Here is a 16,870-nt window from a genome sequence, read left to right as displayed (position 1 = left end):
AGGAGGCGGGCCTCAGATGGGTACGTTTCCATGGGCAGCAGAGGGTGACTGAGACGAGGGAGGGGCGCAGCATGACGACCGTCAAGCGTTCTCACTTAAGCACATCACTTGGATGCCAGAACGTAGGACATTTCACAGAGGACTTGGCCTGGCCTTAGACAGGAGTTGGGGATTGCCCTGGGATTTGGAATGTGTAGTAAGCCGAACACCACCCCCCAAAGAGTCCACATCCTAATCCCTAGAACCTGTGAGTATGGTGCCTTACATGGGGCGTCTGGGTGGCTCAGTCGGTTAAGCATCTGTCTATGTCTCAGGTCATGATCCTGGGGTCCTGGATTGAGCCCCGCGTCCAGCTCTCTGCTCGGTGGGGAGTCTGCTTCTCCCTCTGTCCCTCCACCCCTGCCTGTGCTTTCTCTCTCTCTCACTCATTCTCTGTCTGAAATAAACAAAATAAAAAAAAAATGATAGCGCCTCACATGGTGAAAGGGACTTTGCAGGTGTGATTAATTTAGGATCTCTAAATGAAGTGATTTTTCTGGATTATCCTGGTGGGCCCAGAGTCCGTTGCAAAATTCTGAGAGGGAGGCAGGAGAGTCCAGGTCAGAAAACGATGTGATGATAGAAGCAGAGTTTGGAATGACTGCCACGGGAGATGAGGGCCACAAACCAAGCGTGGCCTCTACAAGTGGGAGAAGGCGAGGCCTTGGATTCTTCACTGGACCCAGGAGGAACGCAGCCCTGCTGACACCTTGATTTTAGCCCGCTAAAGTTCAGTTTGGACTTCTGACCTCTAGAAGTATGAAACAGATCTCTCCTGGCTTAAGCCACAAAGCTTGTGGTCCTTTTTCCTAGCAGCAAGAGGACACTAAGACCAGAAGAGACAGCAGTGCTCTGGCCTAAGCGGGGGTCCCCCAGCCCAAGGTGCTGACCTGGTCTTCCTAACTGTTCACCGAGTGTCCCTTCGGGGTGTTGATACTGAACTCTACCCTCTGCCTCCACGAAGCCCTGTCCTCCCCAAATTCCGTTTTGAGAGTGCACCCAAGCCAGAGCCTTGGGAGTCGTCTACTGAGCCAAACACTACATGGCTGAGGGCTTTGGCGTGAGACACGGGATTCCCGCAGCACCCGGGGCGTGTGGCAGGAGGGCGTGTGCGAACAGCCGAGCACGGTGGTGGGCTGGAGGCTTGGTGAGCAGGGCAGGCACCAGAAGTGTCCCTCGTTCTTTTCCAAGGACTGGAGGCATGTCCTGCGGCGGGGGGTGGGCGGACAAGAAGCGTGTGGGCGACATCGGGGCTGTGGGTCCCAGGAGGGATGCCATCACCACAATGGGCGTGGGTGAGACCCACTTCCACTCTCTCTCCATGTCCTACTCCCATGCCCTTGGGGCAATTTTACGCAGATTTTATTTTACATTTTCATTTTCTTAAAAAGACAAAGATCAAAATGTGACAACGACCAACCACACGAGAGAAAACATAAACTATCGTTAACTCTGGTTGATGGGAACATGGGTGTGAGCCCAGCTCAGACGCCACGGGCCGACTTCAGTCCCGGACCAGGAATACAATGACCCCAGGCATCGCTGGTCCTTTCTTTGCTCCTGGCCAGCCAAGACAAGACTCGAGGAGAGAACATACAGCACAGCATCCAGTGTTCTCTGACGTTCTGCTTTTCTCTCCCAGACCCATTTTCTTCATGTACATCGTACCGAATTACATAAAGCCAAATTACACCGACATGATTATATTCTGAAGCACAGTGACGGGCTGTGCTACGGTTTCCCCCTCCACAGAGTCAAACTTCTCCGGATTCTTCCACTCCTAGCTCTCAGGGATGGGTGGCCTCCCCGACCTGAGGTGACCACGCGCAGGGGCGGGGCGTGAGGGAGCTGGCCACCCAGCTCGCCGGCGAGAAGGGTCTGGAGGCATCAGGGCTGAAGACTCGGGTCTAAGAATGGAACCAACCAAAGCGCCTTGGTGCTGGTTAGGTTTTATTTTAACAGGATGTTTCCTCTTCATTTGTTTTTCAAAATATCAGTTATATCAATATTAGAAGTGTAAACAGGTACAAAATATACAGTACATAGAAACAATTTTCTTAACTAGTCTATTGCCTAATAAAAGTACGCACGAGGGAGCTGACGGAACGGAAGCCATGGTCTCTCGCTCCTCAGGGGAGACAAGTCACCCACTTGGGGCGAGGGAACCGGCGGCTGCTCCAACAAAATGGGAATGGATACTTGTGTGGTGGGGACGGCACTGTGGTAGAATCAAGAAACCTGGGCCGTTTCTAGTTCGACCTCGAAGATGTCAGATGGGGAGTGAGAAAGCCCTTGGCCCTTGCCCAGCCTCTCGGACCTGCCACCGAGCACACTCACCGAAGAGGCCAGCGCTCAGCGGCGTCTTGACGCCTGCCGACTCTGCTCTGGCAGATGTGGCACAAATCTTAAGAGGGCAAAGACGAAAACCTTCCCTCCCCCAGACTGATGCCCCGGGAAGATGAGCCGCGTCTAGTCCGTAGTCCTCCTCACCCGTGGGCACGGCGCCGTGCACTTGACTGAGACGGGCCGGGGTGTGTCCCCCTTGAGGAATTTACTTCCTCGTCTCTAACAAGAAAGAACACTTGTCCTGCGTGCTTCACAAGGTCACAGTCATCAAATGAGATGCGAAGTGAAAGCATTTTGACAATGAAGAAACACTACACGGAGAGAAAAGGAAAGAGAAGCATTTCTCTGGAGTGGAAAGCAGCCCCGCTTAGGGGCGGGCAGGCCAGCTTTGTTCCTGGCTCTGCTGGTAGGTGATGGTGACGGCCAAGGCTTCCACTTGCCGGCCTCAGCTGCCTCGCCTCTAACACTGGGTTTTCAGAGGACTCTCCGTTAGAAGGCTCTGAGTCACCTAACAGGGTGACACCACCCAGATCCCTTCCCATAGGGGTGGCAGATGGCCCGTAATAGGCCAGCACTTTTGGGGGCCTTTTCAGATTGGGGAGAGCTAGGAAATAGGACTGGCTGTAGGTGGGCAAGTCCTTCTCCCAGCTGATACCAGGTGGGGGGCAGGTCTCCACATTGCAGAGCAGGTGCTGATGGGACGAGCTTGCAGGCCCAGCAGCCGGGAGTACAGCTTGGGGGCCCAGAGGTGTCTCACCTCCACCGAGCTCTGTGCAACCATCAGCCCATCCCTAGGAGTCAGTGGTGCGAGGGAAGGACCCTCCTCACCTGTGTCCCCAGCCAGCCAACTCGGGGCACACTCACTGTCAGACTTGGTAAGGACACAGGCCACACAAACACGCGGTCCGGGAACCAAAAGTACACTCTAAAGTTTAAACTGGTGCTACGACTATTTTCCAGCTTTTTTCGTCAAGAATTAAAAAAAAAAAAAAAAGTTTTCATAATTAAATTACTTAAAATTCTATGCTGCTCAGTTTCACAATCAGAGAATTCTACTTTGTTTAGAGGTGGAGGCCGGATCGTTTTCTTTTTCCAGTGATCAGTTCAGCAACGTGGAAATCTGCTTCCCCCAGACTCCGTTCCCCCCTCAGCCTTCCCCACCACCCCGCAGTCTGCCACTGGGGCGTCCGAGACACGCGCGGCCTGCGGGGTGCGGGAACGGGGGCGGGGGGGTTGTGCCTCACAGGTCCGTGCCGTCGCTGGGTCCCAGGACGCTCAGGCCACAAGTCCAGTCGGTCACAAGGTCTGTGGAGGCCAAGGGTCCTTTAGAGGCCGGGCTCTTGAAGGGGTCCGGGGGCCCGGCCGGGAGCGGCGGGAGGGGCGGGCCGCGCGCCGGGGCCTTGGCCCCCGCCGCGTGGTTGCGCTGGTGCTTGCGCAGGTGGTCCTTGCGGATGAAGCTCTTGCCGCACACGGTGCAGGTGAAGGGCCGCACGCCCGTGTGCGTCCGGTAGTGGTCGATGAGCTTGGAGCGCTCGGTGAAGCGCTTCTCGCACTCAGTGCAGGGGAAGGGCCGCTCGCCCGTGTGCAGCATGCGGTGGCGGATGAGGTGCGCGGGCCGCGTGAAGCAGCGGCCGCACTCCCCGCACCGCAGCGCGCTGCCGTCCCGCGCCCCGCCGCCCGCCGCCGCCGCCGCCGCCGCCCCCGGCGCCCCCTCGGGCAGCCCGCAGCCGCGCTGGTGCGCGCTCAGGCTGACCTGCAGCTGGAAGCTCTTCCCGCACGTGGCGCACGTGAAGGGCCGCCCGCCAGGGGGCGCCGCCGGGTGCTTCTTCAGGCCCGGCTTGTGGCCGAAGCCTTTGGTCCGGCCGGGGTATTTACAGGGCTCTCCGAAGGGCCTCGGGGCCTGGCCGGGGTCCAGCACGGCCTCTCCGTTGTCGGGGGAGCTGTAGGGCACCCCCTCGGGCCCAGTTCTCGGGTTCAGGCCCACGGGCGGTTTGCACCGGAAATTCCAGCCCCACCGGACCCCCCCAAAGAGCCAGTCCCCGGGGGGCGCCTCCTCCTGGGCCACCGCGGGGCTGAGCTCGCCCATGTCCCGCTCGGGCCGGGCGGGCTCTCTCAGGCCCAGCCCGGGGTCCTGGCTGGGGAAGGAGCTGCCCTGGCTTTCCCAGGCTCCTTCCTGGACGGGGCTAGGGAAAAACCTCGTGGCTTGGCCTGGTCCGAACAGGGCCCCGTGAGCCTCTAGGTCAGTGGGGTGCACGGGTGTGGCCACCACCTCCTCTTCCTGGACTTCTGTCTTGATCACAATTTTTACATCTGCTGAGAAAGAGAGAAAGACCCCGTCTCGTTCTGTCCCCACACCTGCTTAGAGAAGGAAGCCCAGGCACTCTCACGGGGCCAGTCCGCAGCTTCTCAAGCCCCGCCACCTCTGAGCCCTACCCTCCCAGCCTCAGTATGGGGCTCAGCAGAGCCCCTCCCGGTGGGCCTGGGGCTGTCCCAGGTGCGGGGGAAGGACCCGCACAGGCAAAGCCAGCAGCACAGCGGCTCACAGCGCCCTAGGCTCACTTTGGCTATTAAGGCTCATCATGCTTTTCTCCTGGGGCTGACCACAGGCGGCCAAGCAACCCAGACACAGAAGCCCCGTGGTGGGCTCAGGGGGATGTGCGATTGTACCGTGTCCCCACCCCCCCACCCAGCTGTGGGCTTCAGGCAGCTCCCCGACCTGTGAAGATCCCATTTCACAGGGTTGTCTGAGGATTAAACCCGATGACACGTCCGAAAGCACTGAGGGCGCTATTTGGAAGGCAGCAAGCATTTGGTGAATGTGGCCAGCTTGCTCATGGAAAAAGTGTCAGTGAAATAGTACCAATGTATTTGATTTTATATAAATGTACTTGAATCTCACATCCTGAAGTTTTAGATCATGGACCTAGGCTTCTAGCACATTCTGGGGTGGGGCTAAAATAGGATGGAAATGTTTAAGTAACAGACAACCGGCTGTCAAAACAGAAGTAAACAGAAAGCCAATACATAAATTTGGCTGTTGTTCCTCCCGATTCTGGCCTTCAGACACCTGTCTTTCGTCGTGCTGGTACCTAAGAAGCGGTTCTGGTTTGCTTTTGGTTTTGTGATGTCGGCGAGGAGCCAGGATTGCTGAGGCTGAGCAGAAGGTACGTCCTCTTAAGGGATCAGCTTCCCAGGGCTGACTGGTTAAGACCACATGAAAAAGGGACAGCCGGAAACATTCTTGAGAAAGGCTGTCCAAGCTTAAGAATTTAGAAGGTGATAAAGGACAGACTGACAGAGTCCCAACATCACAGACACCTAACAGCCTGTTGGCCAAAAGGTCAGGGCAGTTCACCACTAACAGTGAGGGCCCCCAGGCAGCCTCCAGGAAGATGCGACCCTTTCCCGTCCTCTCTCTGCCCCGTACCTTCTGTGGAGGCTGCTGTGTTGAGCTTCAGTGTCCCGTCTGAGCATGCCGAGGAGGGATGGTGGGGAGGGAGGTCCGCCTGCCAGGAAGTGGGTGGGATAGTGGTTGAAAAGTTGGGGTGGACGCCTGCAATGAAGAGAGATCAGAGCCTGTGGGTTAGGGGAAGGAAGGGGGGAACCCCTGTGAAAGGAAGGGCAGGCGGGACCCTCCGATCCCAGCGGGGCCTTTTCTGCCGGAGCATAACGGCCCCACCCTCTCCCGCACCCAGTTCTCTTTTGCCCCTTCTCTAAGGCCCCAGGAAGCTCAGATGTTATTTATTTCATACACGCCTCTCGAATGTGAGGCATCTGGCGATCTGAAAGCCCACGGGTGGAGGCAAGAGCAGGAATGTGGCTGGAGAAGGTCAGGCTGAGAGATACCAAGATAGGGGCATCATCAAAGACACGGTGGGGCCCGCAGAATATCATCTGGTATAGCCCTCTGCCTCCAGGTGGGAAAACTTCCCCGTGAGTCAGGCCAGATGTGCGAGAGCCCGCAGTGCTTCCAGAAGCTCCTTCCCCACACCCTGCCCTTTGTTGTGGCATCTTGTTCCTGGTGTCTGCTCTGGGTGCGGCCACTCACCAGAGGCAGCATCTGTCGAGACGTCTCCTGCTCCCGAGTCCAGCTGGCTGAGGCCCCACGGCTCCTCCCCGATATCTGGCTGTCCGGCTGCCCACGCCTCTACCCCCAGCGCCTGCTGCTCCTGGAGCTGGAGCTCGCCCTCCTGCTTGATCTGCATTAAGAGGTCAGGGGCAGGAACTGGGGGCCCTGAGCCTAAAAAAGGGAAAGGGTATGAACATACAGCATCAGGGCCCCTCGGGCATGGGGTGGAGACACATCCAGCCACAGACGTGGACACAAGAGCTTACAGGGGTCAAGCAGCAAGAGAACCCAGTGGGAACGGAAGGCCAGAGCAGCAGGGACCTAGGGCCTTCTGGGCGAAGCTTGAGGTCATGTGGTATTGAGCACAGGGTAGGGTGGGAAAGCATTCTCAGGGCTGGACCTCTGGTCCCTCCATGCAGAAGACTGGGCTGCTCTTGGCAACTCCTGCCCTCGCTTTTAACACAGAAATGCTACATAGTCACCCCAAATATACCCCCTTCACCTCCCCCCACCTGTATATAAGTGAGCAGAAAAGAAAGATCCCAGATATAAGAATCAAAGAGCAAACTCCAGCCACCCGAGGGCGCTACCAGGAAGCTGCCACCTGTCTAGGGCCATGGGTGGGCCAGCCGCCCTGAGAAAGCAAACTTCCCCGTGTCCAACTGAATCCATACCCCCCACATGGTGCAGAGAACCGACACCAGGAAATGCGCGGAAACACTGGCTGACCGCCCCAGCAACCCGGGAGGCCACCCCCCAGCGCAGGCAAATGCAAACCTGCCCTCCAGGGACACCCCTGCAACTCAGGTCCCCATGAAAAAAACTAAATTGACAACCAGAAGAGGAGCCAAACGACATGAGAGTCATGGCCAAACTGACTCCCAAGAACTACAGAAAAAAGGACATGCAGAAGGGCACAGGGACCGAAGTCCCAGCCTGGGAGCTGATGCACCGAAGCCTGTGCCCAAGGCTGACCGTGCCGGGTCACACCACAGAGTGGCCTGAAAGCCTCCAGGCTGAGGCCGTGGTGGCTCCAAGGACCAGCAGAGGCAGACAGAGTGTCTGAGGAGGAAAGCATTTTCCACAGCTTGCAGGCGTTGCAGGGCTCACAACTACAGATCACCAGCACAACAAGAAAAGCAGCCGCCTCTGGGGGTCGGAGAGGTCCTACGCCGCAGGACCTGGCCCGCAGAGACGTGCGATACTGCAATTATCACACACAGACTACAAAGTTTAATATATTTGGAAAAATAAAAAGGGAGGAGAGTCTGATAGATGAGAGACTACCCAAACTGACAAATCAGAGCTTGAAAAAAGAAGAAACTCTAACTTTGGAATTGTAAAATAAAATCACTGGAATTTAAAAATCCAATCTATAGGGGAAACGAGAAAGAAAACCACCGAGCCAAGGATGTGAGCTGATTAGAAGACACATAAATGATGGACAGAGCTTAATATACGAAGACACGTGCGCTGTTACGGAGGGGAGTATGAAAACATTCCAAATAAACAAGTAGGGAGAAGGCGGGCAAGGCGATATTCAGAGAGAGAATACTGCAAAATTTCCCAATCAGTGTAAGGAGGTTGGACCGGCACTGTCCATTGGAGAAACCGTGCAGGCCACACCACTCATTCTAGGTTTTCTAGTAGTTAATTAATGTTAATAATATATTTTACTTAACCCGATATATCCAAAATGTTCACCCTTTGTATATTTCGTCTTTACAGCACTTGAAAAAAAAGTTTTATCTATTTATTTGGGAGAGAGAGAGAGAGAACAAGAAATGGGGGGGCAGGGAGAAGCAGAGTCCCCGCTGAGCAGACACTTCCCCCACTGAGCCACCCAGGCACCCCTTTACAGTTGCTTTTTTTTTGTTTTAAGATTTTAGTTTTTATTTGATAGGCAAAGATCACAAGTAGCCAGAGAGGCAGGCAAAGAGTGAGGAGGAAGCAGGCTCCCCGCTGAGCAGAGAGTCCAGTGCGAGGCTCGATCCCAGGACCCTGGGATCATGACCTGAGCCAAAGGCAGAGGCTTTAACCCACTGAGCCACCCAGGCGCCCCAAAGATTTTATTTATTAGAGAATGAGAGAGAGAGCATGAGAGCAGGGAGGGTCAGAGGGAGAAGCAGACTCCCCACCAAGCAAGGAGCCCAATGCGGGACTCAATCCCGGGACTCCAGGATCATGACCTGAGCGGAAGGCAGCTGCTTAACCAACTGAGCCAGCCAGGCACCCCTTTGCAGCACTTTTTAAGTGAACAACAGCCACATGTGGCTAGTGGCCACCGTTCTGGACATTTAAAAGGTAAAGATGACCACACTAAAAACTGGCAAGAAAACTAGCTGTATGATGTTTGCAAAAGACGCACCTAAAACAGAAGGATGCAAGAGTAGAGTAAAAGAAAAAAAGCCAGAATAAAGACCTCTTTAGAAAAGATGTAGTCAGGGGCGCCTGGGTGGCTCAGTGGGTTAAAGCCTCTGCCTTCAGCTCAGGTCATGATCCCCCGGGGCCTGGGATTGAGTCCTGCATCGGGCTCTCTGCTCAGCAGGGAGCCTGCTTCCCTTCCTCTCTCTCTGCCTGCCTCTCTGCCTACTTGTGATCTGTCAAATAAATAAATAAAATCTTAAAAAATAAATAAAAATAAAAAAGATGTAGTTAAACCGTATCAGAGGAAATTGATTTTGAAAAGAGAAGTATCACAGAAATACAAAAAGGGTCACTGTGCAATGTTACACTGACCACAAAGAGAAAAGAATTCTAAATGTTTTATCTAACAACTTGGCTTCAAAATAATAAAGCAAAACTCCAGGAGAAATAAACAGCTCCCAACTTCTCAGCGGCGGGTTTCAACACACCTGTTTCTGTAACTGATAAATTAGCTGACTCTGGGTTATAGGAAATTCGAGTGACACTATTAGCGAACCTGATCACACGGATGTAGCAGAATCTAAAGACAAGGAACACACACGTTTTCAAGCCACACAGAAGTCAGGAAAAATGAACTTTCGAGAGCACAAAATGAACTTCGGTAAATTTCAAAAGATTTATACTTTATGCACTTATTTTCTAACTATAATATTAAGTCAGAAATCAAGAACAAATATCCCAAACTCCTCATTGGTACTAAAATTTAAAAATATGTATGTTTTCTAAATAATCCAAGGCTCTAAGGGCAAATGATAATGAAAATGAGAAGATATGTGGAACTCAATGCTAATAAAGATAATATTTATCAAAAGGTGTGGGCTGGCTGCATCTACAATGGTACTTAGAGGGTATTTTATGACCTTGTATGTTTATATTATGAAAGAGAAGACAGGTAGAAAATGAAGGGTCAAGTAATCAATGCACTCTACTGACTTTAGGATAAGAAGTCCCCCCACTGGACCACAGTGAAGAAGCTTAACCCCAGCAAAACAACAGAGAGGGCCTGGCCCCTGGGGGTGGCCAATTGCCCAAGGGAAAGAGGATGGATGGGTGAGGACTGTGCTTGTCCACCTCTGCTCCCACATTCTCTGATGATGAGCTATGTTCCTGGTGGGCCTTCTGGACAGATGCCCAAGGGGGGGTTGGTGTCACAGAACTGAGCCCATCGTGGATGAGAACAAGGGCTGGGAAAAAGGATTCCCTGCCTCCCAGCTCCCTGCAGACATCAGCAACAAACAGAAAAACCATGTTAAAAAAAGGCACCACTGGGGTGCCCAGGTGCCTCAGTCAGTTAAGCTTCTAATTTTTGACAGGCAGAGGTCTTGATCTCAGGGTTGTGAGTTGGAGTCCTGCGTCAGGTTCCGTGTTGGGCACGGCGCCTGCTTAAGATTCTCTCTCTCCCTTTGCTCCTTCCCTCCCAGCTCTCAAAATCTCTCTGAAAACAAAACAAAACAAACCAAAAACAAAAACAAAGAAACAACACCACTGACAACAGCAATTTTTTAAAAATACAAAAAAACACAAAAAACAAAAACCTAAAAAAATAAAAACAAAAAATGATACAAGGAACCTAGGAATATATCTATAACAACAAAAAGCCGTACAAGATCTTCGGAGAAAGTTCTACAACTTCACAGAGGCACATGAGACAGTTGAGCTAAATGGAGGGGGCTTAGGACATTCCCCCCAAAACGTGCCTCAATACAGCAAAGGGGTCCTTTCTCTCCAATGTGATTAGTAGAGTAATTGCAAGCCCGAGCACCGTGCCATCTGGATGTCTCACAGAACTCGTTACAGGGTCATTAGGCAGGTGACCCCCAAAGAGCAAAGGAAAAGACCCAAAGTGCTAGTGAGAAAGAATGAGGGTCCCGAGCTCCCACTGCCACTAAGAGCTTGAATGTGAAAGGCAGACCTTTTAGAGCTGAATGTGAGATAGTGGATTACTGCCTTGAGGTAGGGGAAGTTTCTTTCTTTCTTCCTTTTTTTTTTTTTTTTTAAAGGATTTTATTTATTTATTTGACAGAGATCACAAGTAGGCAGAGAGGCAGGCAGAGAGAGAGGAGGAAGCAGGCTCCCTGCGGAGTAGAGAACCCGATGTGGGACTCGATCCCAGGACCCTGGGATCATGACCTGAGCTGAAGGCAGAGGCTTTAACCCACTGAGCCACTCAGGCGCCCCTAGAGGAAATTTCTTAATTGTTTATGACATGAAAACGACAAACCACAAAAGTAAAATTCAAGTATATTAAAAGCAAAAGCCTCTGTTTTTTAAAATACACCATAAAGGGGGAAGATACTGGCAATACACACGCCTGGGAAAGTGATTAATATTCAGAACAAGAAAGGGGATCCAACTAGTCAATAAGTAAAGGGAAAACAAAAGAAAAACAGACAAAAGGGATACACAGGTTATTCCAGAGAAGAGACACAAGTGGCCTATACACAGAGGATATAACGTTCAACCTCATTAATTGGGAAAATGCACATTTTAAAATAAGAATTTTAAAATGGCGTGCTCCCGCCAGATGGGCAGAAATGAGGATGGGAGGCGTTTCCAGGGCTGGCGAGGATGAGGGGCGGTGGGCGGCCGGGCACCATGGGCAGGTGGCGGCGGGTAGGCCACCTTACAGAGCACTCAGACGTGACCTGGAGAAGCTAAACACGTGTCCTTCCTACGAGCCGCCAGTTCCACTCCCAAGTCTACACCTAGAGAAACTTCTACACATGCTTCACAATGTGCACAACAGCATCGTTCCTAAAAGGAAACACGTTAGAAACAGCACAAATGCCCACCAACAGAAGGATGCATGCCCGGTGCCGCCATTGTAAAGCAGAAAACCAGAGAGTGGTGACAAGGAACGAGGGCAGCTGTACTGTGTCAATACAGAGCGACTCTCAGAAACAAGGGTCCGTGAGAGAAGCAGCGTTATTTAGGAATATCTACATACATACGTAAGGAAAAAAAATGTGAAGAAAAGCAAGGGACTGATCACACCTCCTTCTGAATTTTCTGGTTGTCTGGAAAAGGGAGGGAGGGGAATGGCATCAGAGAGGGACCACGGGACAATGGAAGTTTCTGGCTGTGATCTATTTCTGATGCTGGGGTTCTGAGAATGTGGGTGTTGACCCTTATTCTTTAAGGGTTACATAAATCTTGTTCTCTATGTAGTTTTTTTTTTTTTTTTAAGATTTTTGTTTATTTGTCAGAGAGAGAGAGTATAAGTAGGGGGAGCAGCAGGCAGAGGGAGAAGCAGGCTCCCTGATGAGCAAGGAGCCTGATGCGGACTTTGAGCCTAGGACCTTGGGATCATGACCTGAGCCAACGGCAGACACTTCACCGACTGAGCCGCCCAGGTGTCCCATGTCTATAAACTTTTAACAAGAATATCATTAAAAGTCTATGGCAGGGGCGCCTGGGTGGTTCAGCGGGTTAAGCCTCTGTCTTTGGCTCTGGTGATGATGTCAGGATCCTGGGATCAAGCCCCGCATCGGGCTCTCTGCTCAGCGGGGAGCCTGCTCCCATCCACCCCCACGCCCCGCCTACTTGTGATCTCTGTCTCTCTGTCAAATAAATAAATAAAATCTAAAAAAGTCTATGGCAAAAACCATCCTTACCGCCCAGACCTTTGAAGCACCTCACAGAGAAGGACGCCGGGACCGTGCAACAATATCCTGGACAAATTGCCGAAGAAGAAGAATAAAGTTATAACAATTTTAAAAGAAGAGAGATAACTTTGGTGTTATCTGAGGAAGGTACAACGGTCTACAGAACAAAATCCATGAGAATCTCAAGTGACAGGTCCTTTACTAGAAATAACAAGGAGGTTGAGCAAAAGGAGTCTTTTACTAAAGGAAGTTAACAGCAGAGCTATAGACTTGTAATAACTATTTAAGATACTGTGAATGTGAAAATGCCATCCACAATAGAAACCACGATTGGAGAAAACCGTGAAGCTGCTTCAGGCCACTCAGCCTTTACTCAGTGAGTCTGCCCATGGGGAGAGGGGCTCATATGCTCACGTGGTGAGGAAGCGAATTCTCCAGAAATGAAATGACAAAGTCAATGCAGTTCCCATCAAAATTCCAGCAGGATTTTCTGAGAACTTGGCATCATGATTCTGAGACTCATCGAGAACAGAGGTCCAAGGATAGTCAAGGAAGGTTTCAAAGGGCAAGGAGGGAAGGCTTATTAGTCTTCTAGATGAGAGAGCTTCTTATGAAGCTAAAACAGGGAGTGTTGGCACAGAGACAAAGACCAAAAAAACCAAATAAAGAGCCCAGAAACCAAGTGCGTGCACGGGAACCTGGTTCATGACCAAACGGGCGTTATTATAAATCACTGGAGAAAAGACAGAATATTCAGCAGATTTTGTTGGGAAATCAGATGTCCTTGTGGGGAAAAAAATTTAAATTCTCCCTCACAACCTACACAAGTATTAACTCTTTTTTTAAAAAAATATTTTATTTATTTATTTGACAGAGACAGGCACAGCACGAGAGGGAACACAAGCAGAGGGAGTGGGAGAGGGAGAAGCAGGCTTCCCGCTGAGCAGAGAGCCCGATGCGGGGCTCGATCTTAGGACCCTGAGATCATGACCTGAGCCTAAGGCAGATGCTTGACTCCTGAGCCACCCAGGAACCCCACAAATATTAATTCTTGATAGATTAAAGACTTCAACGTGCAAAGCAAAACTTTAAAAGTTTCTAAGAAGATGGAAAAGAATGTCCTTCTGACCTGCAGTGCGGTAGGGAAGGCTGTCCTAAGATAGAAAAAGCAAATCATAAAGGAAAACCCTAGTAAGTTTGACTGTACCCAAAATTACAACTTCTGGACAAGTATGACAAAGTTAAAAGACCTGCCACAGGCTGGGAGAAGATATTTGTGAGGCAAATAACAGACAAAGTGTTTGGATCCAGAACCTACAGACAGAAGTCTGAATCAGTAAGAGAGTGAAAAGCAACAGTAGAAAAACAGAAAAAGACAATTCACTGAAGAAACCAGATACCCGTGAAAAGGGTGCTTCGCTTCACTGAGAGTCAGGGGAAGGCAAATTAAGACATGATGCCATTCCAACCTCCATCGGGTCGGCGAGGAGCTACTGCTGAAGGAGGGCAAGGATGTGAGACAACGGGCACTCCCGGCTGCTGACGGGAACAGGACCAGCTGCGTAACCATGGCAATGGCGGAGGTGCAGACAAGCATGCCTGGCGGTGCAGGGGGTCCCCCGGCCTGTTCCCTGGAGAGGCCGCAGCACACGGACACAGACAGACGGGTGACTGCCCACTGCGGCGCCACCACGTGAGAGTGAAAGACCAGGAACAGCTGAAGTGCGTATCAACAGATCGGGGAGGACAGGCTGGAACATAGTTGCTCTGGGGAAACTAAGCATCTGTTAAAATGAACGAACTTGATCTATCCGCATCGAGAGAGACGGATCTGAAACACATGGTACCGAGTGGTCAATATACTGACATTGATACTGGTTCTCAAAACACACAAAACCGTATTGCATATTGCTTATGGCTACACGTTGACCTAGCAGTTTTAAATGAAAGTTTTAAAAGGCAGACGGAGAAGGTAAACATCCACTTCAGGACTACGGGTTACCCTGGGGAGGAGCGAGACTAGGAAATCTAACAAGGAATTTACCACACGTATTTTTACACAAAAATATTTTAAATTATGTAACTACATACATTTGACAAATATTTGTTGAATTTCTACTCAGCGCTAGGCAGTTCGAGGTGCCTGGAATGATCACATGAACAAAAGAAATAAAAGTGCTTGTCCTCTTGAGATTTACACCCTCCCTGGGAGAGCCTGTTGGCCATACAGTAATCTACAAATGTGAAATTTATCATCTCTTCTCTCTGAAATATACATACTGTCTGTATCCCTATTGATTCTGTAAATGTGAAATATATGTCACAATCTAGAAATACACATAATAGATGATGCTCTCTGCTGTGGAACCAACCAAAGCAGGGAAAGGAGACTGGAAATTCTGGGTGGGGATAGGGGACACAATTTTAAATAAGGTGATGATTTAAATGTTAAATAAGCAGAGCTCTGAAGGAGGTAATGGATGGAGCGGGGGAGGTGGGGGGACCTGAAGGGCGTTCCTGGCAGAGGGCACTGCAAGTGCAAAGGCTTGGGGACTAGAGCAGCCCGGAGCACGGGGGGAAGCAGCAGGGAGGACGGTATGGTGGGAACAGGGGGAGTGAGACACAAACGGAAGCATGAGCCAGTCTCTGAGTCAGTGGGAAGCCGGTAAGGGGTTTTGAAGGAAAGGGTGTAGGGCTTTCTCTGAGTGATGAGAGCAGGAGAGGGGAGGGTGGTCGGGAGGTGACCACAGGAAATGATGGGGGTGGCAGGGTAGAGGCGACGGGGTGTGACAGCATTCTGGATGAGTCTGAAGGGAGTGCTCGCTACTAGGATCTCCGATGGCTATATGTGTGAGAAAGGGTCGGGGCTGACCCCTGGGTCTCGCCTGCAGCTGGAGGGTGGGCAGTGGTCTACTACAGCAGGGGAGACCTGGGGGTGGGGGACGAGGGGAGGAGGAGCCCCACTGGGCGCGTGCTTGGCATAAGACATCTATCCCACCTGGGTGGGGACAGACCAGGCAGCCAGGTGTGATTTCAGGGAGAAGACCGGCAGGAGACACACTGTGGAAGCTGTTGGCATGCGGAGCCCACCACACAGAGAGGATGGAGGGCACCCCGACGCTTAGAGGCCAGAAAGAGCATTGGGAAATAGCAAAGGGAAGGTGTTAAGTAAGCCAGGAGGACACGAGGAGGGGGAGGCATCCTGTCAAAGAGGCGAATCTGGGAAAAGAGCAATCAACGGTGGCAAATGATGTCGCCAATGGTTAAGACCAGACCCTTAATGCTAAGGGGGCCCCTGTGGCCCTGACAGGGGTGCTGATGGAAGGACATCTGGAGTGGAAGAGGAAGGGGAGAAAGCAGGCACTGAAGGAGGGCGCTCCTGGGGAGCGGGACACAAGGAGGGCAGAGAAGGGGCAGCTGCTACAGGGGTGTGCGGTCACAAGGGGTCAGTGTTCAAATCGATCAAGCGATGGCAGGGGCAGATGATGGGAAGGATGGGGGGTGTGAGTCCTTGCTAAGGTGGCCTGGACCGGATCTAGCGCCCAGTGGAGCGTGCCTTCGGCAGGAGGTCTGACCGCGGTGGCCAACGCGGAGAATAGCGCGTGGGTGCAACAGACAAGCTGGTGCGGTGGGGGGTGGGGGAGGGCTGTGAATATCGTTTCTTTCTTTTTCCAATTAAACAGTATTTGTTCAACACGAAGACCATTGTAAGCTCATGGGCCACAGTTTGCCAACCTCCGCACGGCTGACTGGGCCAAGGAGACACGGCTGGGACTGCGGGTAAGAAAACGAGAGCTGTGGGGAGGTCTCCAGCCAGGTGCATCCGCGTGGGCGCAGGTGCAGGACAGGGGGACGCATTTCACCAGCATTATGGTCCTGCTGGATGCTGGGGTCAGGGCACTGGGGGGCTGAGCTCAAAGCGAGAGGAGGCGAGGGTGCATCACTGTCAGCAAGGGGGAATGACCTCGGGGGCGGGGTGGAGAGGGAGTGGAGGCTGGGGTGTTCCCAGTGCACAGAGCACCTTCTGTGTAAGCTGCCCTTGCCAGCCACAGGGGTAAGAGCAGAGGTGCGGTCTGCAGGAGGCGGCAGGAAGACAGGAATGAAAGGTGGGGGTTTCCAGGGAGAAGGGGAGACCAGCAGGAAGCCATATGGAGGGGCAGGGACACTGCTGGCTTCCAGGCCGGGGCTAGGAGGGACGTGGGAAAGGGTGCCCTGCAGCCGATGCCAGGCCCTGGAAAGAACCAGGACTCATGTGGACAAGGATGGGTGGGGACACTCCGGGAAGAGCCGGCACATCTGAGGTCTTGTTGGGGACTGAGCTCCCCAAAGCACAGAGGGAGAATTTAGGAACCGAAAAGGAGAGGAGAGGAGGTCTGCCGGGGGG

General features: G+C 52.1%; 1 protein-coding gene and 1 long non-coding RNA gene across 5 annotated transcripts in view; both read right to left on the bottom strand.

The window, feature by feature from the left end:
- Positions 1 to 3,610: 3,610 nt before the first annotated feature.
- The window catches only part of ZNF746 (zinc finger protein 746), a 19,225-nt gene continuing 5,965 nt past the window's right edge, over positions 3,611 to 16,870 (bottom strand). For 2 of the 4 annotated variants that reach the window (XM_032840147.1, XM_032840151.1), the window contains exons 5-7: positions 6,434 to 6,625; positions 5,813 to 5,938; positions 3,611 to 4,698 (exon numbers count right to left, since the gene is read on the bottom strand). In XM_032840147.1, the coding sequence (XP_032696038.1) occupies positions 3,626 to 4,698; positions 5,813 to 5,938; positions 6,434 to 6,625 (1,391 nt within the window). In that variant the 3' untranslated portion in view covers positions 3,611 to 3,625. The remainder of the gene's footprint in view (positions 4,699 to 5,812; positions 5,939 to 6,433; positions 6,626 to 16,870) is intronic. The other 2 variants (XM_032840148.1, XM_032840152.1) reach the window with 1 other exon arrangement.
- Positions 6,632 to 12,949, bottom strand: LOC116856656. Its single transcript, XR_004380608.1, has 3 exons — positions 12,937 to 12,949; positions 10,826 to 10,828; positions 6,632 to 7,021 (listed from the first exon to the last, which is right to left on the bottom strand). It is a non-coding gene; the product is annotated as an uncharacterized LOC116856656 (long non-coding RNA).

The sequence above is a fragment of the Lontra canadensis genome, unplaced genomic scaffold, assembly GCF_010015895.1.
Source record: "Lontra canadensis isolate GAN:19392208 unplaced genomic scaffold, GSC_riverotter_1.0 scaffold111, whole genome shotgun sequence".
Lineage (NCBI taxonomy): Eukaryota > Metazoa > Chordata > Mammalia > Carnivora > Mustelidae > Lontra > Lontra canadensis.
This window is presented reverse-complemented; position numbering and strand designations above follow the sequence as displayed.